The sequence below is a fragment of the Octopus bimaculoides genome, chromosome 4 (assembly GCF_046866305.1).
Source record: "Octopus bimaculoides isolate indiv1 chromosome 4, ASM4686630v1, whole genome shotgun sequence".
Classification (NCBI taxonomy): domain Eukaryota; kingdom Metazoa; phylum Mollusca; class Cephalopoda; order Octopoda; family Octopodidae; genus Octopus; species Octopus bimaculoides.
The window spans coordinates 58,080,135-58,106,285 of NC_142931.1; the positions used below are offsets into that span (position 1 = coordinate 58,080,135).

At 34.2% G+C, this 26,151-nt stretch overlaps 1 protein-coding gene across 10 annotated transcripts in view; it reads left to right on the forward strand.

The window, feature by feature from the left end:
• Positions 1-26,151, forward strand: part of LOC106874706 (uncharacterized) — a 777,908-nt gene that overhangs the window by 739,187 nt on the left and 12,570 nt on the right. For all 10 annotated transcript variants that reach the window (XR_016241517.1, XR_016241515.1, XR_016241516.1 and 7 more), the window contains 8 exons: positions 1,938-2,126; positions 4,524-4,700; positions 7,996-8,100; positions 11,356-11,619; positions 22,608-22,718; positions 23,277-23,361; positions 23,625-23,783; positions 24,934-25,014. Coding sequence is in view for 7 of the 10 variants with exons in the window: in XM_089350800.1 (XP_089206926.1) it covers positions 1,938-2,126; positions 4,524-4,700; positions 7,996-8,100; positions 11,356-11,619; positions 22,608-22,718; positions 23,277-23,361; positions 23,625-23,783; positions 24,934-25,014 (1,171 nt within the window). In the remaining 3 variants the exon portion in view is untranslated. The remainder of the gene's footprint in view (positions 1-1,937; positions 2,127-4,523; positions 4,701-7,995; positions 8,101-11,355; positions 11,620-22,607; positions 22,719-23,276; positions 23,362-23,624; positions 23,784-24,933; positions 25,015-26,151) is intronic.

The window sequence follows — 26,151 nt, forward strand, 5'->3', positions numbered from 1 at the left end:
TGTTAACTTAATCCCAGATCAGTCATGGCCACCCCAAATTATTTTCAGGAAAAGTTCATCTAGGAATATATTATTCAGTGTTGCTTCTATTTCAAGTACTGTAAAAACCCATGTAATTTGCGCACCTGTGTAATTTACACAGGTGATTTTCAGGATAAAAATTGTTAAAAAAATGCTTCTACTCATGTAAAATACACACTCAAACATTTTCAGAATTGCCAATATGGCCAGGGGAAAAAGGTTTTCAATTTAGAGTTGTATTTAGCATAATTCCACTTATTAGATTTTATTAAATTTTCATTAGATAAAAATAATTTCTGTTTTAACTGGTATCTCATTGAAAGCTATTAAATTACGAAGAGTTTGTCTTGTTTATAATAAACTTTATTTTACATTTCTTGCTCACAAGAGATTATGTCCAATCTTTAGCATACTTCTGAATGTCTTCTCAACTCACGATCACAGGAAAAGTTGTTGATAGTTCTTATCAACAAAAACAAAGCTGATAAATATGCACAAGTGTTGCAAAATAAGTTTCATTACCAATAAACATTAGCTTGGATGACACTTTACTCGACTGACAGAGGAAGGTGACCGATCAAACTGATTATGTAAACAGATTTCTGATTTGTCGAAAGTGTCTTCTCGTCTCAAGCTCTGATTTTCTGCCTATTCTTGTTGGAACCTTTGATACAGAATATTGAAATTTTAATCCCTTTCACATTTATGAAATGTCAAGCAAAGTTTAAAATTTGTCATTACCATTTTAGTCAGGCAACCGAACTGATAGTTTGGTAACCTGCTAAAATAAACATGAAAAATTGAAAGGAGAAAATAAACAGCTTTGCAAGTTTAACTCAGTGTTTATTGAACAAGAGAGATGCAAAATTTAAGAAGTGACTTGTTAGAATGTACACATCTGTGAGGAGACATAAACAAGAATAGCAAAAATCTACTATACCAAAATAACTGGTAATACATACATTACAAGTGTTCTATGAAGAGGACATAAGATTGCTGCATAATTCAACATGAATGTGAAACGACATTAAACGTCATATAAGGTAAATGAAGGTTTCTGTAGTCATATTCACTTAGTGAGTTTACATGCGCAAGGATGAGTTATGATGTTGTGGCCTACGTTAGATGCAGTAAGAGCTGATATCGGCTGTGAGGAATTTCATTTTGTCATAATATGGAAAAGCAAGCAAATAGCTTCCTGGTGCAAACGCAAGCTAGAATCCTTAAGCGGAGAAAAACCGATCTATTTAAGGAAAATACTTGGCTCCATTGCAATAGGTAGAAACTCCAAGCAGTGTAAAATATGGCCTGGACCATAATTACCAGCATGAACATCAAACTTTGAAATGTAGTTAACCATTTAATGGCTTTAGTAAATTTATACAGATAAAGTAAGCATTATACCGTCCAGCATAAATAAAAGTCAACATCATAGTTTTTTCTGTAAAAACCTATTGACATTAAATGAGTCAACTTCCCATACATCATTTTTCAACAAAAAAAATTTCTAAAAAATTCTGGAAACGATCTACTCAAGTAATTTACATCCTCCCCTTAAAGTTTATTTTTGTTTTTGCGAAAAAAGTGCATAAATTACATGGGTTTTTACGGTATGTCAAGTGATGGTGGACTTTATAGAATAAGTACCAGTTGTGTTTTGCAATCAATGCAATAAACTGTACCTTCCTAAACAAATTTCCAACACGTTTTCTGTTTGAAATTTGATAATCAAAAGCAATTTTATATATCTTTATACAATATCAGAAATTAAGATATTTTCCAAATTGATAATTTCCTAAAGCATGGAAAATTTACATGCTATTATTAACTAGCATGTTTCTTGAAGTATAATCTAATTTTCCATAAATCATTTGTTTTTATAGTTAAATTAAGCATTTTATTTCATTTCATTTTAGTTGCGAGCCAATCAAGACCACCATTTAGAAGAAGCAGCTAAGTTAGAAGGTGCTGATTCCAGTAAGGATTCATCCTCCAATGTTGGTAAAACTCACCAGTTCAACAGTAACCAGGCCCGAACCAATGTAATTAATGAGATAATCTCTGCTGAGAGAGAATATGTTCACCAGTTGGATGATGTTTTACAAGTAAGTTAACCAATGCATTGTTTAAGACTTGATCCATTTTGGGGGAGTTAAGCCTACCACTTCAGTGTTACTACCTTGCTAAGCATCAAGTGCACTGTTTAAATCTCTTGATAAAGAAACTAACAAAGCTTGTAGTAACCAACTAAACTTTGCAGTGTTTGTCAAAGCTTCCAATTACCAAGTAATGATTTATTGATTATGAATGTGGTGAATTGGTAGATTCATTAGAGTGTTTCACAAAATAACTTGTAGCATTTCTTCTACCACAAATTCCACTGTGGTCAACCTTGTCTTTCATCTCTCCAAGGTTGATAAAATAAAGAACCAGCCAAGTACTACTAACCACCTCCTCCAAAATTTCAAAATTCCAATACTAGAAGCAATTATTGACCAATTTTATAAACTTCTAAATGTGGTTATAACATGCAGTTAATTCATTGAATAATTATTACAATTGATTTATCCTCCACGCTAATAAAAATAACTTGTCAGTTGCTTGACTGCTTTTGGTGATCAAAAATATTTGTTGTATTAATTCTGGTACTTGACTAGTACTTATTGATTGTAATAACTCCTGAAAGACAAAGGCAAAAATCAATCTCAGTGGGATTTAAATAGATCTGGGACCTTGATTAAATACCACAAGGTATTTTGTCTAACACAAAAGCTTTGGTATGTGATTGTGATGACTAGATACAACATTATGTACATCTGGTTTCATCTCTCATTAATTTACATGGTTTTTGTTCTCTCTCTCAATCTCTTTCTCTCTCTCTCTCTCTCTCTCTCTCTCTGTGGAGAACTCGTTTCTTTTCTTTCTGTCACTCTTAATTCTGATATTCTCAAATTTATTTTCACTGTTTGAGTTAGAGATAATTCTGAAATAATTTATACAGCTACTTTGTCGTTCAGTTTAACACTACCATCTGGCTCTTGAGAGTTTTTAAGTAGGTGCCATTTGAACCAGGCTTTCAAATATAAGTTTCTGGTATTTTAATTTGTCTAAAGAATAGTTTGTTTACTAAAACAAAGTTGTTAAAAATAATTATTCATTCTACACTATATGCGTGTGTGTGTGTGTGTATATATATACATATGTATATATAAGTATGTGTGTATTGTGTGTGTATGTATATACATGCATGCATGTGTGCATACGTGCATGTGTGCGTATGTATATACATGCATGTGTGCATATGTACATACATGCATGTGTGCATATGTACATACATGCATGTGTACATATGTATATGTATATATATGAATGTGTGTGTATATACATGCATGTGTATGCATTATATGCAAGTGTGTGTATGTATATATATATATATATATATATATGTATGTGTGTACGTATATATATGCATGTGTGTGTATGTATATACATGCATGTGTGTGTATGTATATTCTACTACATATGTAGGAAATTCTGTCAGTGGGTGTGTCTGTGGAGTTGTTAGCTAACTCCTCCGACATTGTTTTATCAATTTTGATGAAACTTGACACATGAGTGGAACTCATGTCTGGAAACCTCATAGCATACTCAGATTGTTGAAAAAAAATCGATAATAGGGCCCCTGGAAGGGATTTTTATATTTATCTAACATATTTTGTTTTAAAAGCCAAGGGAAATAACCCATTCACCCCTGGAAGGGATCCTTATATATAGCAAAGGGAAATAACCCAATCATTTTCCTAAATTATTTGGTATAAATCAAACTGAGTAAGCTTATTTCTTAGTATTTGAACTGTTTGAATTATTTTCGCAATTTATCCAGTATAACCCTTAAATAAGTAAATAGTATTTTCCTAAACAATAGATCCATTTATTTCAGTTAGTGACTTATTCACGAATATACCAACACTAGCACTGCTGAGGGTAATATTCTCTGGGGACATACAAAAGTCCTTTTCAGAGTTATTTATTTTGAATTGTTATTATCTCATATCTGATTAGCCTGTTATTACATAACATGCTTCAGGATTTTAGTATACATACCTTATTAGTATTTCCTCCTATGTTCTATATACTCTGGGAATGCATTAAAGTCCTTTCCATAGCTACTTTATTTGAATTCTTACTATCAGGTAACTAATTTCATGTTATTACATAACCGACTTCACAATTTGAGTATTCATAACCTATTGGGAATTCCTAAAAACAAGATCCTGTCTAAGACAGTTTGGTATTCTCTGTAAATGCACAAAGACCATTTTAAGGGTTACATACTTTGTATTGTTGTTATTGGATTAGCGAAACAATTATGAGAATGGAACCAAGGGATAAGCCCCACTTTCCCAGGAATTACTGGGTACATCAGCTAGTATGTATGTGTATATATGTATATATATAAATAATGTATGAACTGTTTACTTTTATATTGTTTTGCTTTTTAGGGTTATGTTGTTCAAGCCAAGAAAAGGCCAGACATGTTTCCAGACGACAAGATTTCTACCATTTTCGGCAATTTGGAGGATATATACACTTTTTCTAAAAAGTTCTTCAAAAGTCTTGAAGTCAGTCTCAAAGATGACTTACACCAAAGTGAAGTGGGTCATTGTTTTATTGAACATGTAAGTAACTCAGCAGTCTTTGAAGTGCTAATTATTTTGATAAACACCTTAACCCTTTTGATACCAACCTGCCTGAGATTATTCCTTGTTCTGTAATACAAACTTCCTGTTTTAAAGTGATCTAAATTAGGAATTTCAATTTGTGTTCTAAACGCCAGCTTAAGATTTTGGGAGATTACATGTACTCCAGTGTTCAAATGGTACTTACTTTATCAACCCCCAAAAGGATGAAAGACAAAGTCAACCTCAGCAGAATTTGAATTCCGAATATCAAGCCTAAAGAAATGCCACTAAGCATTTTGTCCAGTGTGCTAACAATTCTGCCAGCTCCTTGCTGTATACTAACTTAATAATGACAGTTATTTTACTAAATTCTTCATTGTTTTCAAAATTATGAAGCAGAAGTAATGTATTTCAACAAAAATAAGGTAACAAAAGGGTTAAAGCATAAGACAGTCTGAATTATAATTAACTTTTTAGGATGAGGATAGCTGTGTGAAAAAGTGCCACACCCTAGCAGTTGAGGAGAACCTGTGGAAGAGGTAGACCCAGGAAGACCTTGGATGAGGTGGTGAAGCACGACCTTCAAACATTAGGCCTCACCGAGACAATGACTAGTGACTGAGACGTTTGGAAATATGCTGTGTATGAGAAGACCCAGAAAGCCAAGTGAGAGCATAACCTATGACCTTTGCCAGGGGTGTAGCCAGCCCACTTATGCATACCTTTCCTTCATTGTACACTAAACTCTGCTTGCGAAGACCTGTTGAGGCAAGTGAAATCAAATCGAACCAAATTCTACGACTGGCACCCATGCCAACATCGTCTCCTTCATTGGACACTAAATTCTGCTTGCAAAGACCTGTTGGGGCAAGTGAAATCAAAATTGAACGCAAATTCAATGACTGGCACCCGTGCCAATGGAGCACTAACAGCACCGTTCGAGCGTGATCATTGCCAGAGCAGCTATCTGGCTTCCATGCCGGTGGCATGTAAAAAGCACCATTTGAGCGTGATTGTTACCAGCATCGCCTTACTGGCACATGAAAAAACATTCGAGTAAGGTCGTTGCCAGTGCCGCTGGACTGGCCCCTGTGCAGGTGGCATGTAAAAAAACACCATTTGAGCGTGGCCATTGCCAGTACCGCCTGATTGGCCCTCGTGCCAGTGGCACATAAAAGTACCCACTATACTCTTGGAGTGGTTGGCATTAGGAAGGGCATCCAGCTGTAGAAACTCTGCCAGATCAGATTGGAGCCTGGTGCAGCCATCTAGTTTGCCAGTCCTCAGTCAAATCGTCCAACCCATGCTAGCATGGAAAGCAGACGTTAAACGATGATGATGATGATTATATCTGGTTAATGTTAAAGCAATTTGGGTGGCCAACATATTCTGTCACCAGTTTAACACCATAACCTGGCAATTGAGGGTTTTTAAGTGGGGGTCCATTTGAAACACATCTCGAGTTGTAGGATAACCTGTGAGTTATACATTTCACATTTTTTTTCTACAGCTGTCTTAAGAGGTCGTCTGAGTTGCATTCTCTCCTCTAAAAATTTGAAAATTCTGTTTAAGTTAATAGAAGCTTAAGTTTTATAATGTGACCATTAATAAATTTCATTGAACATGATTGATTGATTGAATAATGTTAAACACTTAAAACTGGAAATTTAGGTTACTCAGGAACAATAAATCAGATTACTGTGAGTAGCGATTATTGTGATTAAGTCTGGAGTGGACAAAGCAAATTACAATGAATTAAACATAGAAAATCATTTTGATACAAGTAACTTGTTGAAATTTGCCTAGTGATGTTTATTTAGTGATTTACAGAATGTTATAGTAAATGTTTTTTCTAAGAGCTGTAGTACAAATGGTAGTCCATTTGGAGTACATTGTATTTCCGCAAGAATGGTGGAATGGTTGGCGGCATATTGAAAGGTTTGTTGTTAGTTAATACAAGTTTAAAATGTTGTTTCTTTTTAAGTAAAAGCAGTAAATAGGAGATTGGTATGTTGAGGGAAGGAGATTGGGCAATCAAAAATTAGTTTTAAAATCTATTTCCTTTACATGGAGATATGGTAGACTGCCAACACCCTCAATAATATGTTATTCTTTTAAAGATACTTAATGACAGTGGAAATAGTGCCAATTTGAATCAAAGCACTTTTTGGTGTGCATACATACATACATATATATATATATATATATATATATATTTATATATAAAGTTAGTGTTTTTAATAATGTTATTAAAAGCAAGTAACATTCATTGGGAAAAGATTTGACGTATGAGTTAAATGTAAATAATCTATTAGACAGAATTGCTGTGACTTCAAAGTTTTGTTGGCAATTCCTTGTTAGACTCGCTAATGAACCTTTGACGGTGAAATTGAAAAATGTATTCTTTCTAATCTTTCTGTCTAATAAATTGTGTGTGTGTATGTGTATATATATGTATGTATGTATGTATATATATCTACAAAAGTCATTTTAAGATCCACAAAGTCATAGAGAGGTATTTGATAACTTCCAAATCAGATGTGCAATCTACAGGGTGTCCACAAGGTCTGGGTATATGGAGTAAATAAAATCATAACATAAACAATCAAATATAAGAAATAATAATTTCTTAAAATATGTGTTAATCCCCATGTACCCAGACTTTGTGGACACCCTGTATGTGAGTGCCTTTTCAGAACACCGTCTTGTTTAAAAAGCCACATCAGATGCCATGATGGTTCTAAGGTGTAGGTACAGGAGGTGGTCAAACTCTGCATAAGGAGTAGACAACCACCATATATATATATATATATGTGTGTGTATTTATACACACACATACATACACACATTATTTCTTCTCTTTTAGATCTTCTCATGTGTACATGAGTGCATAGTTTTTCTAAACATATATATTCATGCATTTACATTTAGGACCTAAGAAAAGAAGTTATCAAATACCTCTGTATGACTTTGTGCCATGTTATATGGTCTTTCTGCTACTATATTAAAACATGCCATTCTTGAGAATTTGCTTGCTCCAGTTTCAATATGCTTGAATTGACCCTAAACTCCATCTTATCTTCAAAGCCACACTGAATATTGCATGCAATCTCTCTTTTCAGAACCTTCTTACCTATGGAACTTTTTTCTCAAACTGCAAATTAACTGATGCAATATTACTTAGTCCCTTGCACCAGAAAAAAGCCCAATGCAATAGTAATGAAAAGTAATGATAAAAATTTTTTTTTTTTTTTGGAGTTTCTAAAAGATATGTTTGTATATTGTATTACAGAGGAAAGGTTTTGAAATATATTCAGATTACTGCAACAATCACCCTCATGCCTGTGATCAGTTGAAAGAATTGTGTAAAAACAAGCGATATCGACATTTCTTCGAGGTAAGGTGTTAAACATTCATTATTTCTTTTGGTTCATTTAGTGCTACATTCAATGTTACAGTGGAAGTATTACTGGAGCATTGGTGGGTTTGTAGTAGTGAAGGTTACTATTGATTGAAGCTAAACTTGGCATAGATTATTTCAGCATAGATTCTTGAGTATGACAGCCACTGTATAGGGATATGCTGGAGTTTATTTTAGTTTCATAACATTAAATGGTTGGAAATAGCAATACTGGTTTGTATTCATGGGAGAATTTGAACTCATTGTTGCAAGGTAATGAAACAGTTGTTAGTTGTACAATTATTGTAGTGAAAATATTAGCATCCACATTAAGATATTCACTTAGCGATGGAACTTGTGCATAGTGAACTCAGTGTATCTTTAATCAAAGCCTAAATCCAGTAAGAAGATGAGCTGAGATAATTTCAAGTGCTGTAGTCTGAGATTTAATACTTGTGGGATTACTGCAAGTCCATGAGAGTGGAATTCAGTATTGCAAGCTAACAAAATGCTCATCGATTTCCTAGTTTAATAAATAGTTCCTGTCCTGTGTTATCAATTTACAGCTAGGTGAACTGAGCCAGTTGAGAGTTAATTATTTCGGTTACTGACACATTTCAATGGACAATGTTACTAACTGTGCATGAAGAAAAGGGGGACACTAAAGCTTACAAACTGATATTCTAAATGTTGCCAATTGTGACCCACTGGAATTAGAAATATAAATTAAAACTGCTTTCCTTTTATCTGTTATGAAGTATTCTTGTTTGGATAATTTTACGAAATTGGTTAGTCCTGTATGGTACCCACAACTGCTTCTCAGATTCTCTGCCAGAAAGAATTTACTATCTCTTTTACATTATAAAACTGAAATCAAAGTAACACCATGCAGCAGATTTATGTTTTGTAGAAGGTGTATTCGTTTTAATCCATATCATTGATATGTCAATGATCCTGAGGGCTGGGTTTTATTTTCTCTTCCTGCAGTGTTAAGTAGTTGAGAGAGAAATCTCCTTCTGGCCAGTACATTTCTCTGTTGGAGGTAGATTTTCTTGCAGTTGTGATTGAATTCTATTCTAAAAGTGAACAGAATACTCCACAATTCCACAGTACTATTGTGGTACCTACTTGAAACTAAGTGAACTTGATTGCCTTGACAACTGACAGAGTGCAATGTGGGTCTCTGGATACAAACTACCAACTTCTCCTCTATTGTCACAGCTCTCTGCACACTTTTTTAATAATATATCAGGTTCTACTTTTATCAGTCCCAGTAAGATATAATTTCAAGACATGGTATTTAGTCTCTTGACGTTTTGTTTGTGCTGATCACCAGTTTTGTCAAAGTCAGAAAAGGTCATGACCTGAACTTTTTTAACATACCTATCACTGATCATAGTTATTCAATATGTATCAGTTGAATATACAGTTAGAGAGAAAATTGGTCTCCGGAAAGGGCTATTAATCAAAGCTACATGTTCTTCCCATTGAGAATTGTAAGATGTGCTTACATTATAAGAATTTAGAAACTTCAAGAGATATTAAGTAAATTATTTTTAACCGTGAAACTCAAAATAATAGTGCATAGAATATTAGATTAAAATACCTGTTGGGCAGCCTTCAGCTTTTTTCCATCCAAGAGATTTTCAACCCAATATCCAACATCCTATCATTCATAGCTTTATTTATTTCAAGTTACACTGATAAAAATAATTTACTTCATATCTCTCAAAGTTACTTAATTATTATGCAAACATTTAAAAAGTAGAGCTTTTTTTTTTTTTAAATAGTTGCTATTTCATTTGTCTTTCTGTTTCCATTTCCCCATAGTTCTTTGTTTTTTCACTATCTCTCTCTTTCTCCCTCTCTCCCACAATTTTTTTTTTTTTTTTTTTACTCACCATCTCTCTACCTATTCAATGCATACATATATTGTATTTGAAAGAGGAATGGTTGTTGAATTCATTCTGACACCTTGGATGCCTTCAGCAGAGTCCACTTTGTTGCAAGCATCTGGACCAGATTTTATGTTTGCAAATGTCTCCCTGCCATCCACCAGTCTTGGAGGCCCTATGATGGAGGATGGGCACTGCCTTCCTTCCTGACTAAAAGATAAGAATAAAAAAAACTGTCTGTGTACTATTTAAAAGTAATTTTGTGCCGTTTAGCTGCAACAGATACTTGTGATCATAAAATATTCTTGGCTTATATTTTGCTAGGAAAACAAATAATAAAGAATTTTATTTTTTCAATTACTTTTTTTTTTTGTTTTTCTCTATTGCTGTCAAAAGCTAAAAATTAACACGATGTTTTGGCAGTTTCATTAAAATAGAATTTCTTATGTCAATCTCCTTTGCTGCATTTACCTACTAAGAATTGTACTAAAGTGATGTAATCAATTTCATTCATTGGTGTCTACTTAGTTCTTTTGCTCACATGTTTGGTGCTGTGTACCTGCTACATATGCATACTCATACAGTCTAGATAGCATCTGAGATTAAAGAACAAACCTCTCCTTGAGATATGTATAATTTTTATGTCTTTCCTACTGCTACAACAGAAGTCTGTTCCTTTCAGCTTACTGACTCTATACACCCCTTGTCTTATGCACCCATCTATCTTTCTCTCATCAAACCCATCATTGCTTATCCCTTCTCAGACCCAATACTAAATATTTTGCTAACTAACTCTTTCTTTCCCTAAAATACATCACTTTTGTTTATATATTTTTCACAACCAAAACACTTATTTCATTCCTTTATGTAATAAATTCTAGTGGACCTATTAAAAAGGTTCAAGTACAGTTAGCTTCATTTTCAGACTAATTAACCCTTTAATTTGTAAAACTTATTTGACACTTTTTAGTTTTTGTGTGATATCTTTGCATCAGAGCTTAAAGAATCAAATAAAAGTAACTTTTGGTAGTGGTAGATATACATTTAAGCTTTACCATGAAATGAAGATATTTAAACTAACATTGTTGAAAAATCTTCTCAATATATCTCATGGTAATATACTTGAAAATATGTTTCTTTTTACAGGCTCGATGTCCTCTTTATCTCCTTATCTCCTGCTTTTTTTCTGAATGTATTTCTTGCTTAATGACATACCTTTTCAACCAATATACATATATATATACACACACACATATATATACACACACATACATGTATACACACACATATTTGATATCCCTTCTCTTCTTCCCTATCTATCTCCTCTCAATTTTTGTTCTTTGGTATTATCTTCCAGGGTTGCCGCTTACTACAAGACATGAAACAGATACCATTAGAAGGATTCTTACTCACCCCAGTACAGAAAATTTGCAAGTATCCATTACAGTTGGCTGAACTTCTAAAATATACATCAACCTCCCACCCAGATTATCATGATGTCTGTGAGGCTCTAGATGCTATGAAGAAGATAGCTTGCCTTATTAATGAGAGAAAACGAAGAATGGAAAGTATTGAGAAAATAGCTGAATGGCAGGCAACAGTCGAAGACTGGGAGGTAAGAGTTCCTCTTGACTATTCTTTATTTGACGACTTCTTTACTATGATAACCACACATTTATTTTGTGGTTTCTGTTACAATACAAGTTTACTGCGTTATATGATGTTCAAGTGCAGTGTATGCATATTATAGAAGTTAGGTGTAGTGGTTTAGGTATTAGGCATAAATCTTGATGCATTTACTTCTAGGTTAGGCATGGGCAAAAGTTTTTTTCTGTAGTGGGCCTAATAGAATACAGTTCATCATAAATCAGGTCACACCACTGAAAGAATAATTGAAACGTCATATGTAGAGCAGTGTACTTTTTGTCATAATACATAAAAATTTGAGTGAATAAGAGAAATAATGGTTTCAAATTTTGGCACAAGGCCAACAATTTCAGATGAGGGGTCCAAGTTGATTACATCAGCTCCAGTACTCAACGTGTACTTATTTTATTGAGCTAGAAAGGATGAAAAGTAAAGTCAACCTCCGTGGAATTTGAACTCAGAACATAAAGGTGGATGGAATGCCTCTAAGTATTTTGCCCAGTGTGCTGACAATTCTGCCAGCTCAAAAATTGTTCAAATTAATGGAATCACGCTTAAATATAATGTTACAGAATATTGGTACAAAAATAGTTTTGTGTTTTTAGGGACATGACATTTTGCATGTGATATAAAAACACATAATGGGCCACATGCACCTGAATACTGTGTGTTACTCGTATCTGGTCTAGATATTTAGTGAGACATAGTTGGTAATTAGTTATAGTTTAAGATGGAAAGAATGACAGAGGGGAGCCATTATTAAAACATTAATGATGTACACCAAACATTCTATACATTTACATATCCATAATGCTGAATCTCCAATCAAATTTACAGATTTCAGTTGCCTGTTCCTATGCATTAAGTCTACCCAAGTAGAGATGACTAGAGACACTCGACACCAATACAGTGATCAGTTTCATTTTTTTGACATTAAAAAAATAGAAGCAAAGATCAGGTGGATATGGTATTGGGCTATCACTTCAGTAGCCTTGAGCTCAACAGGTCTGACTGCAGGTGGTGTTATGTTGCACTCACCTCTATACACTTCAATACATTATGCTATTATATCATTGCTACTTTTACAATAGAGGGAGAGATATAGTAAATTCTGGCATAAATTGATCATAATAAGTAGAGGTACAAAACCAAATATTTTAGTGTATGCAATCTAGTGGCCTCCTGTCTCTCGTGCCTCCATCAATCTATCATTTTCAGCAAACTTCATATATATTTGAAATTGCTTCATTTTATTTTTCTTCTTAAGGAATTTTTCAAGTGTTATATAACTTAATTAAATTGGATCTCTAGGTGAAGATTTGAGCTGCTAGCATACTTTTTTGCTGAAGAGGTTTTTTTAATGAATCATTTTGGAAATGTGAAGTGAGTTTTTCATTCTGCAGTGCAAGAGTTATTTAACTCATTTTTACACAATTAATTATTTTAAAGTATTTGATTTATTGTGTTTAACAACTTTGAATTTTTTCCATCAATTCAAAGTTTCTGCCCCACCAGAATTTGTAATAGGTTCGTAACCCATTAGAATAGTAGTTTAGTAAAAGAGATCTTGTTCTCACTATGTACTTTTTACATTACTGCAGCAGACATCAGTTACATTTAGTTTATATTACAAAAGTTGGTTCTATCTGTGTATATGTTTTCCCATATGTGTATCCACAAGAATGCAGCTTGCGTGAGAAAGTCAATGAGATATTTAGTGACAGATGAAGTGGGGAGAAGTGCTGTGGCACTTTGCAACCTTCGTTGAATTTTGTGCTGGTGAATTTTAAAGAATAATTTTTTGAGCTGCGTAGCAGCGGTTTCAGTATTTACGTGTTTTGATTGTGTTTTCTCTTCTCGTAAGAGAGGAGACGGCCGGTTAAGGAATGTCTGAAGACAGTTATTCAAACATGTCTTCGTCCGAGGAGGAGTTGCGGGAGGCTGTGAAAAGAATGGACCAAATGCTGACAGCAGGGAACAGGAATTTTGCTGATGCAGCAAGGTGTAAGGAGACGGAACTGAACATCGGCAAACTAGGAAAGTATAAAAGTGAAATGACACGAGACGGGTTCGAAGTGAAGCTGAAGCCCCCGCAAGAAGTAAAAGACGGGATAAGGGAGAAAACGATAAGTTATCGAACATATTCGATAAATAAGGGAAAAATTGATGTCGTCACGACAGAGAAAATAGAACAGGCGTTGAGGCAGATTTGGGATGATATAACATACCTGGCTAGCGGTTCCACTTTTGGAACAGTAGAAGTAAAGTTCCGGAATGCATCAGCAGCAAGGAAACATGCAGCTTCAACAATTCGAAGTGAAGAAGTGGTGCTGTTGCCCACGTATAGAGGCAGGAGAGCGACAAGAATCACGGTAGAAGGAATCCCACCAGAGATTGATGTGTTCAGGGTGGCAGATGCGGTCCTCCGTGGTAATGAGGACAACATAGTAGTGCTCCAGGCCAAGAAAAAAGACTGCGTTAACTGGAGAGGTCAGCAATTGGAGATGATAGTCCAAGGGTCAAAAGAAACGGTAGAAAAGATTACAGAGTCTATAACCATGGATGAAATAACTATGACTGTTAGGGTGGAAGGAAGAGTTCCACGGTGCTTCAAATGTGGCCTGAAGGGACACATAAGAGCGAACTGCCCTACACCACCCAAAATGGTAGAGGAGAGACGGCCTCCACCACAAGAGAGGACACAAGAAGTGGAAAAGGAAACCCCAGAAGATAAGGAATGGGAAACGGCCTGAGGAGGAAAAAAAGGAAAAGAAAGTAAGTAATTGTGAACCCCAACCCAGCCAGGGCCCATCCGCTCCCTTGCCACCTCACCCTACCCATACAGACACCAAACCTACCCAATCCCCTCCAACAAGAAAACAGAAAAAAATAAACACACACGATGAAAATAAGATTTCCCCTCCCCCTGTTTGTTTTGCTTGCGTTCTGTATGAGAACGCGGGAGATGACATGTTTAAAAGGTTGAACGATTGGAAGGATATGGTGGAAGTAGAATTCGTAGATGATGATGGTGAGACTACGATGTGTTATTTGGTAAACAAAGAACAATGGGAAATAGTAAAAAAGAATGATAAAGGCATTGATTGGTGGAAAGTCATCGGCAATAGAGGCAAGTTGCCGAAAAGGACTAATTATACTGAACTAAAAGAGGACTATGGAATTGAACTGCTAGATTTAAGGCATTGAAGGACAAAACGGTATCAATGTAACCACTCGATGTCGGGGGGTCGAGTGAGCATTTCGCCTCATTATATCATCTTTTTCATAATTCATTCTTTTCTTTTATTTTGTTTCTTTCTTTATACCTCCATTTTATAATTCTAGTTCCCTGATTGTGTTTGTCCCCTTCTATGTTTAGCCCCTCGTGGGTAATAAAAAAAAAAAACTTTGCAACCTTGCATGTTTTCATCGCTGTTGTAGAGAAATGAAATAAAGTTGTAGAAGATAAAATAAAAACAAAATAAAAAATAACTTTGGTGGTTCCTTTAAAATGAATGGAATAGCACATAGAAATATCATTTATGCACTGATAATTTAGAGTTCTATTGAGAAACTTGTCAGCTCAACTGTAATTAATAATACCTTTCTATGTTTATCCAGTATTGTTATTGTTTTAGATTGCTTAACAACCACTAATCTGTGTGGTATCTTCTGTACTAGCTGTATAGTTTGGTTAAACTCTAAATCAAATCTCTTATCTCAATTCATATCTCATTAAATACTTGGATTATATATTTTAATATTGGTAATGATATTTTAACAAGAGTTTTGGAGATCCATAGAAAAGAATTTAACAAAATCCAACACACTTAAGAACCTGATTTCTTGATTGTGTCATTCTAGATTATATTTTGATATCTAGCAGTTCTTAATTGACTCTTTCTCATATCGAGTTAACTTTTAATGTAACAGATAGTTGTTGTTGTTTAGCCCCATGCAGACCTATGATCAGAGAAATTCCACCCATAAACATATATTTCTTTCTCTGCCAAGGTATAGTTTCTGTAGAGTTATTTCATATGTCCTTCCTTTTTAAGAGAGGTGTTATTTAAGGTAGATTTCTAGCAAGTCCTGTAACTAGTTTAAATCTTTATATTTGGTAGCTCTTTGACATGAAATATTTCGATCCAACAGTTTAATAATATATCTGGGCACCAGCATAGCTAGAGAGAAGCAGAGGGGGTGATCCACCCAGGGTGGCACCACTTTTGGGTCTGCTGTAGGCAATATGTATTTTTTGTGGGGGCCTGGGGCAGCAAGCTGAAGGGCCCTCCCAGGCGGCACACACTCTGGTTACACTAGTGTAGTTGGGATGTACTATTATTTATGTACAAAGATATGTACACTGTACTTCTTCAACTTAATTTACAAATCATTGGAAGAGGAATTCAAGGTGGCAGAAGCCAGAGAAGTGGTCCAGTACAGAGACTCTTGTGATCCGAAGGTGGCTAAAGCAGGGATTCAAGTGAGGATTGGCAGGAAGTGGAGAGCAGGGGATGCAGTTCAAGAAGCAGAGGCAAGGCTGTGCCAAAGGAGACTTGTGGGAGTGGTCACACAAGGCAGAGCTGGGCTAGGTTCCTTTCCAACTCCCCAAACGAACACCAGCGGGAAGGAAGGGTGCCGCCTTGTTCAGGAGGAGGTGACCTGAATAATAATAATAATAATGATAACATCAAAATATACCTTAGGAATGAGAACCTAGGTTCGAAATTTCCCCATGACACCTAATGAAAGCTGGAGGGTATATCAGCTGAAACATTGTGTTAACAACAAACAAGATGAGGACAAATATCTATCAAATGTAAATAATATATTTCTGTTAATCTGTCAAGAAGCACCAGAATTACTTTTGATGTTGCAACATCATTAAAAATGTCTCCAGTTAATCAGCTTGTATCTTTTTACCTTCTTTACTGAGATAGTTTTAACAACTACCAAAATCTAATTACAACCATTAAAATTACTGCTGTTTTTTCATATAGATTTAAGACTTTGAAATAGCTGCCAGTCATATCTTGTATTCATTTTATTTTATATTTGTCTACAATGTAGCACAAATCTCTAAACTTTCTCGTATTTTAGTGTTAAAAGGTTTTGTTTTTCCATACAACATTAGTTTGTGGCTTTTATATGTATTGTAGAATTTTGTAGTGGATTAAGTTCTTTTCATATAGATTTATACTTCACTTGTTATATATATAATACCAACAGAGTGTTCTGTCTGTCATCTGAGAAGATTAAGATTTTAAAATTGCAGTTATATTGCTATAGATTTATTTCTAATGTTTCTGAGTGAAAATAAAATGTTTTCCTTTGACTTTTTTTCAAATTTTAAGTTTTAGTATTTCCAACTGGGGGAAATACTACTGTATATTTGTGACTGATAAGTCAGTCTGGAAATTAAGTTTGAGATCTAATGTGATATGATTGTCATGATCAAGCTACTACATTTTAGTGTTACTAATTTATAGAGACTAAGACTGGCATTCCAATTTAAATCTAGCAATAACTAATATGTTTTCCTTATACAATTTTATTTTATTTATTCAATTTCAATATATTTAAGTACATAATTAAAGCAAAATTAAACACTTGTTAAGGATAAAGAGATCTATTTCTCAAAGCACTTTTGATACCATCCCACCTGAGACTGTCTCTAATTCTATGACAGAAACTTTCTACTTTAATGTGATTTGAACTAAAAGATTCTATCGAAAATTTTTGTTAGTTTATGCTCCAAACACCAGCTTAATGATGATAAATTTATTTTACTAAATTCTTTATTTTCAAAATTATTTGAAGCAAAGGCAGTATATTTTAACAGAAATATGGTAACAAAAGCATATGCATAGGATTTTGTTCACTATTTTACATCTATTTTTTATATGCTTGTTTAATACCTGGAACTCAGATTTTCCCAGCATGTACAATGTATTCTAAACATCATATACTCAGCACCATGTGCAACTATGTAGTAGTTTGTAACTTTCCTTGGATTAATAAAGCAAGAAATAACTGCAAACATTTTGTCATTACATATGTGATCTAACTGGTAACAAATAAAGACAGTCTAAGTTAAAAATAGTCCTATGAAGACTATTGTGGTTTAGCTATGAGATAGCTTGATTGAGCAGACCTGGGCAGCCAAAACATCCCATGTTTATTTTCTCTTGCATTTTATTTAGGAATGTATTATCTGGTGTTTGTCTTTCTATTTTTGAGATAGAATGTGATTTGAGGGAGGTTTGGCAGCCATTTTTAACAGTTTCCAGTGCATAGATGTCTTTTGATGGTTCATAATATGAAGTAAAAATACAGATTCTTTTTCTTATTAGTGCTTCAAAACCTAGTTATAAAACACCAGATTGATAAGTGATTTGATACCATGTATTGAAACTAAAGCAATTACATCGTGGAAGATATTTTAATCATTTAAAGAATACACAAAAACATATGTTCACTTCCTACTTATTTCCTGAGATGCCAAAATCTTCATTGCACCTCTGCAATCCCAGTCACTGAGATAATTCCTCTGGAAAATAGATATAACATTTTTTGTGTGTTCCGAAATGACTAAAATGACTCTTCCACAATGTAATTGTATCAGATTGATGTTTATTAATTGCACTAGCACATCATCAAAGACTGTTTGGAGATATGTTTAGCAATAAATTTTAATTTAGCAGTTGAATTTTTGTAGAAAAACAGGGTTTTTTTTAACAGATTATGAAAACATTACAAGTGAGAGGTGTCAGTTGTTTCTCAAAACAACTGATTATTATAATTTCTGTATTAGAAAGCTCCCTACCTTCTATGGTTACTGAGTCATACTGCTAACTGAAATTAATGATACCTCCAGTTGTGGTATTTGAGTACCAATTGGAGACTGACATGTCATCAAATGACAGCCTTTATGTGCCATTGTTTAGCTCTATTGTAAATGTTATGTTTGGAGAAAATTTTTTACAGATAAACTAAAAAATATAATTTACCATACTCCTCCTTCACTTTTGATAACATGTTGATTTTCATTAGTCATTTCTTTGTTTCAAAGGATGTTTATTCTAAATGATATTTCTAAACAAAAGGAAATATTCCTTTAAGAAATTCACAAGTTTTGACATTTCTTCTTTCCATTATTCTCACCTAGTCTGACTAATCACATCATTTAATTGGTTCTTTTATAATTACTTTATCTAGATGTAATTTTACTGAAGTTGGGATTGTGGCAAGGTTCTCTAAATGTGGTTAGAATTATACTTTTTCATAAATTATCTTTTGTATTTTTGACAGAGAATATTGATTGAACTTGTCAAGATCTTATCTTTCTTCATTTTGTGAACCATATATTCTATCAATTTTAATATGATGCATTTGTTATACAAAAATTTGTTTTTAGATCACATTTATCTATATTGATAAATATGAATATGTTCTAAGGCAACAATTTGGCTAAGTCATTAAACCTGTGGTTCTCAACCATTTTTTTTATCTATGTACCCCTTTGTTTACTATTTTATTCTGGTGGATCCCTATAGCAATTCAATGTTTAACCCTTTAGCATTCAAACCGGCCATATCCGGACAAAATATTTAACCTGTTTTATACAGAAACTGACCGAATCTGGCCTCTCACCCCAGCCCTACCATGTCATTCTAAAACTAAAAAAATCACATCACTGAAATCTCTAAACTACAAGATAATGCATGATTAATTCAAAACAATATAAACAAACAAACATCATATTTGAGAGAATAATCCAAACACTAAAGGGTTAAAAACTAATTTTATAGATACTTCTTTCAAAATTCCTATTTTGTTATTCAGACATTAACTTGTGTAGGTTGAGTTATATAAAATGTTAGAGAAAGATACTTTATGGTACTTTATCAACTCTGAAAGGATGAAAGGCAAAGTTGACCTCAGCAGAAGTTGAACTCTGAACATAAAGCTGGACAAAATGCCACTAAGTACTTTACTAGATGCAGTAACAATCCTACCAGCTCGCTGTCTTCTCTCTCCTCTAATAATGGTTACTGTAACTCATTACACATGCGTGCATGCATGCACACACACACACACACACACACACACACACACACACACACACACACACACACAGAGTCCCATCACTCTTTACATACTGTGATGAATGGCCAAAAATATTGGTTATATGGAAAATAATGTGATAAAGCTGGTCCTTTGAAATACAAGTACTACTTATTTATGCTAGTCAAGTGGACTGAAGCAATGTGAAATGTCTTGCTCAAGGACACAACACGCTGCCAGGAATCAAACTCACAATCTTACAATCATGAGCCAAATACTCTAACCACTAAGCCACGCACCCTCATTAATATATGATAGGAGAAGGGACAGGTTTGTTGAAAAGAGACATAAATATGGTGGTGACAAGGTGTCAGAACACATCCTCAAACCTTTATAATTTGTGGGCTTATATAATGTGGAGAGCTCAGCCACTTGCATATTAATTTCATGAGCAGGTTATTTTGTTGGTCAGATCAACTGGAACCCTTGTCATCGTAACTGATGGAGTGCCGGTTATCATATATTAACCTCTCAATACCTCACATAAAAGTCCACTCTGTTTTCTCTTCTCCATCTAAGGCAAGGGAGTTGATGGGGTGGGGGCTCTGTAGTCTTGTGAATTACATTACTACCTCACTAGTGTTAATGCTATGAAAAAAGCACCTAGTGCACTCTGTAAAGTGATTGGAATTAGGAAGGGTGTCCAGCTGTTGTAACCATGCCAAAACTGAGATACTGGAGCAAAGCATGGCTTTCTGTACCATTGGATCTTGTCATGGTGAATGCACCTAGAAAGGAATGTGGGTGTAAAAATGATGTTGATTTGTGTTTATGTATATATATATATATACAAATGTGGAGGCGCAATGGCCCAGTGGTTAGGGTAGCGGACTCGCTGTCATAGGATCGCGGTTTCGATTCCCAGACCGGGTGTTGAGAGTGTTTATTGAGCGAAAACACCTAAAGCTCCACGAGGCTCCAGCAGGGGATGGTGGTGAACCCTGCTGTACTTTTTCACTACAACTTTCTCTCACTCTTACTTCCTGTTTCTGTTGTGCCTGTAATTCAAAGGGTCAGCCTTGTCACACTGTGTCACGCTGAGTATCCCCTAGAACTATGTTAAGGGTACACGTGTCTGTGGAGTGCTCAGCCACTTGCACATTAATTTCACGAGCAGGCTGTTCCGTTGATCGGATCAACTGGAATCCTCGACGTCGTAAGCGACGGAGTGCAACAACAACAATATATACAAATATATGTATGTATATGTTCATCCATTTTACAACTGCTTTTCTGCCAAGTTGCTAACCCTTTCTTTTTATAAATAGTATGGCTGAGTGGTTAAGGGGCTTGCTTTGCAATCCCTCATTATGTGGTATCTTGAACATATTTCATTTTCTATAGCCTCATGTTGACCATAACTTATGAAACTGGATAAACAGAAACTTTATAGAAGACTACTGTATGGAGTGTAGCTGTAATTCAAAGGCCCAGCTTTGTCACTTACTGTTTCCCCTCTAATTCTGCCTAAGAAATTACATTAAAGATACATGCCTTTGTGGAATGCTCAAACAATTACATACTAGCTGGCATTTCAATGGATGGAATGCCTATCTTAGTGTTGAATCTTCATTATTGAAGTTGGAGACAAGCATTCAACAGAAAAATGCTGTACCTTTAATGTAATTTCTGAGGCTGAACCAGAGTTAAACAGTGACAAGGCTGTACCTTTGAATTACAAGTAGAATCCATTTCAACAGATATGCACATCTGCAAATATACAACATGCCATTCTACTTCATTCTTATCAGGCTATGAATGACTGGATTTGATATTTACGGCTGGTTGTGCCAGTGGCACGTGAAAAGACATTCGAGCTAGATCGCTGCCAGTGCCGATGGACTGGCCCCTATGCAGGTGACACGTAAAATACACCATTTCGAGCGTGACTATTGATCGTTACCAACGTCGCCTCTCTGGCACTTTTGCCAGTGGCACATGTAAAGACATTTGAGCGAGATTGTTGCCAGTGCCGATGGACTGGCTCCTGTGCAGGTGGCACGTAAAATACACCATATCGAGCATGGCTGTCGCCAGTACCACCTGACTGGCCCGCGTGCGGGTGGCACGTAAAAGCACCCACTACACTCTCGGAGTGGTTGGCGTTAGGAAGGGCATCCAGCTGTAGAAACTCTGCCAAATCAGATTGGAGCCTGGTGTTGCCTCTTGGTCCACCAGTCCCCAGTCAAATCGTCCAACCCATGCTAGCATGGAAAGCGGATGTTAAACGACAATGATGATGATGAGGAATGCAGGAACACATGCATCAATCACAGCCCAGTGTGTTTTCATACATGTTGTCTGAGAGGAGAATTTTCTACTAGGACTATTTCCACAGCAGAAGGTCTTCATATGTTCAAGTGTGCTTAAACATGTTTAATATGACTTTATGCGTGCGCGCGCACACACACACACACACAAACACTTGTGTGCATAGACAATTGATTTTATCCTGGCATGATTGTAATGCAGAACATTATTGTTCAAAATCCAAATACTGGTCTTTAGGTTAATTAAGCTAAAGAAATATAAAAAAAAAACATTATGATTCAATGATTCCCCAAATCAAAAAAATAAAACCTGTGTCTTTTAGTGATTGTATTAACACTACATTTCCTAAGTATTTCATTATTCAGTCAATTCTTATGATAGGAAATGTGTTATTGTGTTATACTGTATTTATTACATCCTATCACCTCCTAACAGTTAATTACTCCTAGATAGAAGTCCGTCTACTTGCTTCTAAGATGCAATACTGCCTGCTTTATTCACTGATGTAATCACCTTTCTTTTACTTTCACAACAATGTATTTTATATTTTCTGTAATTTAGTTTATGCAACTCTTCTTATTTATGAAATATTTTACATCTTGTCACATTTATATCATTTCACAGGAACGCTACTTTTTCTTATTTGATCATCAACTTATCTATTGTCGTAAGGTGAGACACTATTCAATTTGTATATTTATTAAACCTTTTTCCAGTTTTTATGCATTTTCTCCATTTATTTATATTGTGTTGAATAGTTATTGTTGTTTTTTAATAACCTTATAGCTTTATATATTTCTAAAAGACAAAGTAAATTTTCTTTGAAAATATGCACAGTGGGCAAACACGTTTACATAAAATCTTTTTTTTTTTTTTTTTTTTTTTGTAAAAATATGACATGATGTATTTTTTAAAATAAAAATCAAACATAACTTTAAAAATATCTAAAGTTTGCTAAACCTTGTGTTTGATATAGGAGTGAAAATATTGAAGTTGTAAAGCATCTTCCATTTAGATATTTCTTGGTAAGGAAGGATCTATGTATATATTATTATAAAAGGAATATTAGTTTTCTCCTCAATCCCATACCTGAACTTCATAACAAATTTAATGTCTAATAATATATTATCTCTCTAATATATATATATATATATAGTTGATGTTTCAAGTATTAGCCTCCAATGTAGTCACATCAGAGATATGATATTAATATATATTTTGTCTTTTTAGGATCTTTTAAAGAAAAATTCTTTCTCATTTCGAGGAAGAATATATTTAGACCACAGTAAAATTTATCCAGTTGTAGATGGAAGAGGTAAGCAAACATTTAATATTGATGGTTACAGTGTGCGTGTGCGTTTGTGTGGCTTGGTTATTCTGTTCATTTATTATGCTTAGGTAACTTCTTTTAAATTTGTAAGATTTTTCTTGCATGTTCATATATTTTTATGTAATCATTTAAGGGTTCCTTAACTGCCCAGTCATTGTACCCAATAAATTTTTGTTCTTCTGTGCCTATCTTATTCATAAGCATCATATGTTTGTTGATATCCTCATTAGTCTGTCCATTATTTTCAGACCCCCAGTTTAATGTATATGTGAAAAATGGTTGGAAGCTTCATGACAACAAACGGAACAAATCCTTCTTAGTGTTCAGTAAAAATGCCGTAGAGAAAGATCGATGGCTAAAAGCATTTGATGAAGAAAGGAAGAAAGTGAAAAGTGATCAAGAAAATGGTAAGACACATATTTTTACATTTCTGTTAAGCATTTTTTTTTTTTAAACAAGTTGTTTTGATATGAATACAAGTCAGTTGCATTATTTCATACTGACTGATCCCTTACTAGAGGTTGGATTTGAGAGAAGTTCATAGTTTTCACGATATCTACAACAATGTTTTCAAGGATTCTTTGCAAACTTGAAGTACAATTTTTTTTTTTAATTTGTTATTTGTAGCTTTTGAGTTTTGTTTTACAAACATTTTCCATATAAAAGTGCCAGTCAGTCTGTAGAACAAGTCGTTGTTTAGCCCCTCTGCTCAGATCAAACAGACCTACAATAAGGTATTCCTGTCATGACCTTCTCCTTTGTGTCCTTCCATTTTTAATATGGTAAAATAGAATTTAAAGGAAATTTGGCTGTTATTTCTTCCAAGTTGAGCAGCCAATCAGAAGCTCTCTCTCTTTCGTTGCTTGTGTTGGAGCAAGTGTTTCTCATTGGTGGATGTTCTTCCTAACACCTATTGCTCAACTATAAGGGTGAAATCTATTGTCAGCTAGACAGATGATGTGTTCTATCCAAGAGCACAATTATATAGCCGTTATGTTTGAAATCATGATTGTGATCAGTTGTGAAGCAACAGTTTAACTGCAGTAGTTATGCCTCATGTTGATCTAAGTAGTTTTATAAAGCTTAGATGAAACAGGTGAACAAAACAAGTTTTGAAATGATAACCATCACAAAATTTATGAGATATTTCACAACTAAATGGCCATAGGCTCCTTCTTGACTTAATATCATTACTGCTTTACTGCTAGGTTGTTCAATTGCATATTGTACAAAGAAAGAAACAAAAAGACTTTAAAGATAAACGAGGTTAAGTTGCAGGAATTAATTTCAAAGTAATAATTAGTACCCAGGTAAAAAAATAATAATAATAAAAGGCAAAAGCATAGTGAAGATAACAACAAAAATAATGAACAAGATAGACAGCTATTGTGGAGAAAGCACTGTGGAGAGAGGGGAAGGGGGACAAAACGTTAACTTATGTATATAACCTTTAGTCAGTTGAATATGTGTAGCTTTTTCTCATCCTATTTAGGATATCAAGCATACTCTCCATCAGTTGACCTAGTAGCTATGTATATTTTAACCTCTTTCATGTAGGTTTTACTATTCCACCAAGCTTGCGGAAATCTTGTGCACGAAACAGTTTCAGAACAAAAACACAACCAGAACGGCCAAAAGGTAAAATAAAAACTTCATTCCACTCATTTTTTTTTTTAAATAAAGCATATTTGTAGAAATTTCTAGATGCTAGTTTTAGATGTTTTTTGTTTTTTCTTCATTCTTACCATTTTGGTTAGCAAGCACGAGAATACAGTTTTGTGCATCAATGCATAGTAGTTCTTCTCTATATTAAAAAATGAAAATATAAAATACCATTCCTCTGATACTCGTGTCTACTGGTTAAGTTATTGTTTTACCTTCTTTTCCAAAATGCACGGATAACTGTTTTCTTAACACTTTTTTTTTTCTCTCTTTTACTGAAATTCGGATACACTGTTTCTTATTTCTACTTCACAATGCCAAGAAGTGTTTCTTTCTTTCTGTTCCTTTTGAATTGATTCCATTGTTTTTGGTTTCAAATTCTGTTTTGTTCTTCAGTTGCAAGTTTTTCTTTCTCTCCTTTTTTTTTTTCACTTTAATTTTTATTATTTATATTTCATTAATAGTTTTAATGAATTTTTTTTTCTGTGTGCTCTTATCTACCTAGATTTTAAATAAAATGTACAAAACTATTCTGCTAGCTGAAATGTATCATCATTTTTCGGTCTTAGATGAAGTTATGTAAAACATTCTTTAAATAAATACAGTATTTTCATGTGGATATAACAATTTACAATTGAAGAAAATAAATCTCCCTCAATGCTCTTTGCACATTGTAATAAACTATACTATCAAATTCTTAGTAAAATGAAACAAAAATCACTATTGTAATATTAATTAAATGAGAGCAGCATCCAGAATTCACTAAAATTATCTTTCTCCTCCATCCCTTTCAGTAATAAATCTTAACAAAATTAAAATCTTCCTGTACCCTACATTCGCTAAACTTCATTTAGTTAAAAGTCCTATACCACTTAATTTTAAGTTATGTTTTCTTATTTGTCATATTATATAATGTGTGTATGTGTATGAATGTATATTCTTTTACTTGTACCAAGTCATTGACTATGACCATGCTGGGACACTTCCTTCTAAGATATAGTTCATTATATCAGTCTCAGTATTTTTTTTATCAACTTAAGAAGGATGAATGGTAAAGCCAAACTCTTAATGCACATGGGTGTAACAAAATACCAGAAAATATTTTGTCTAATG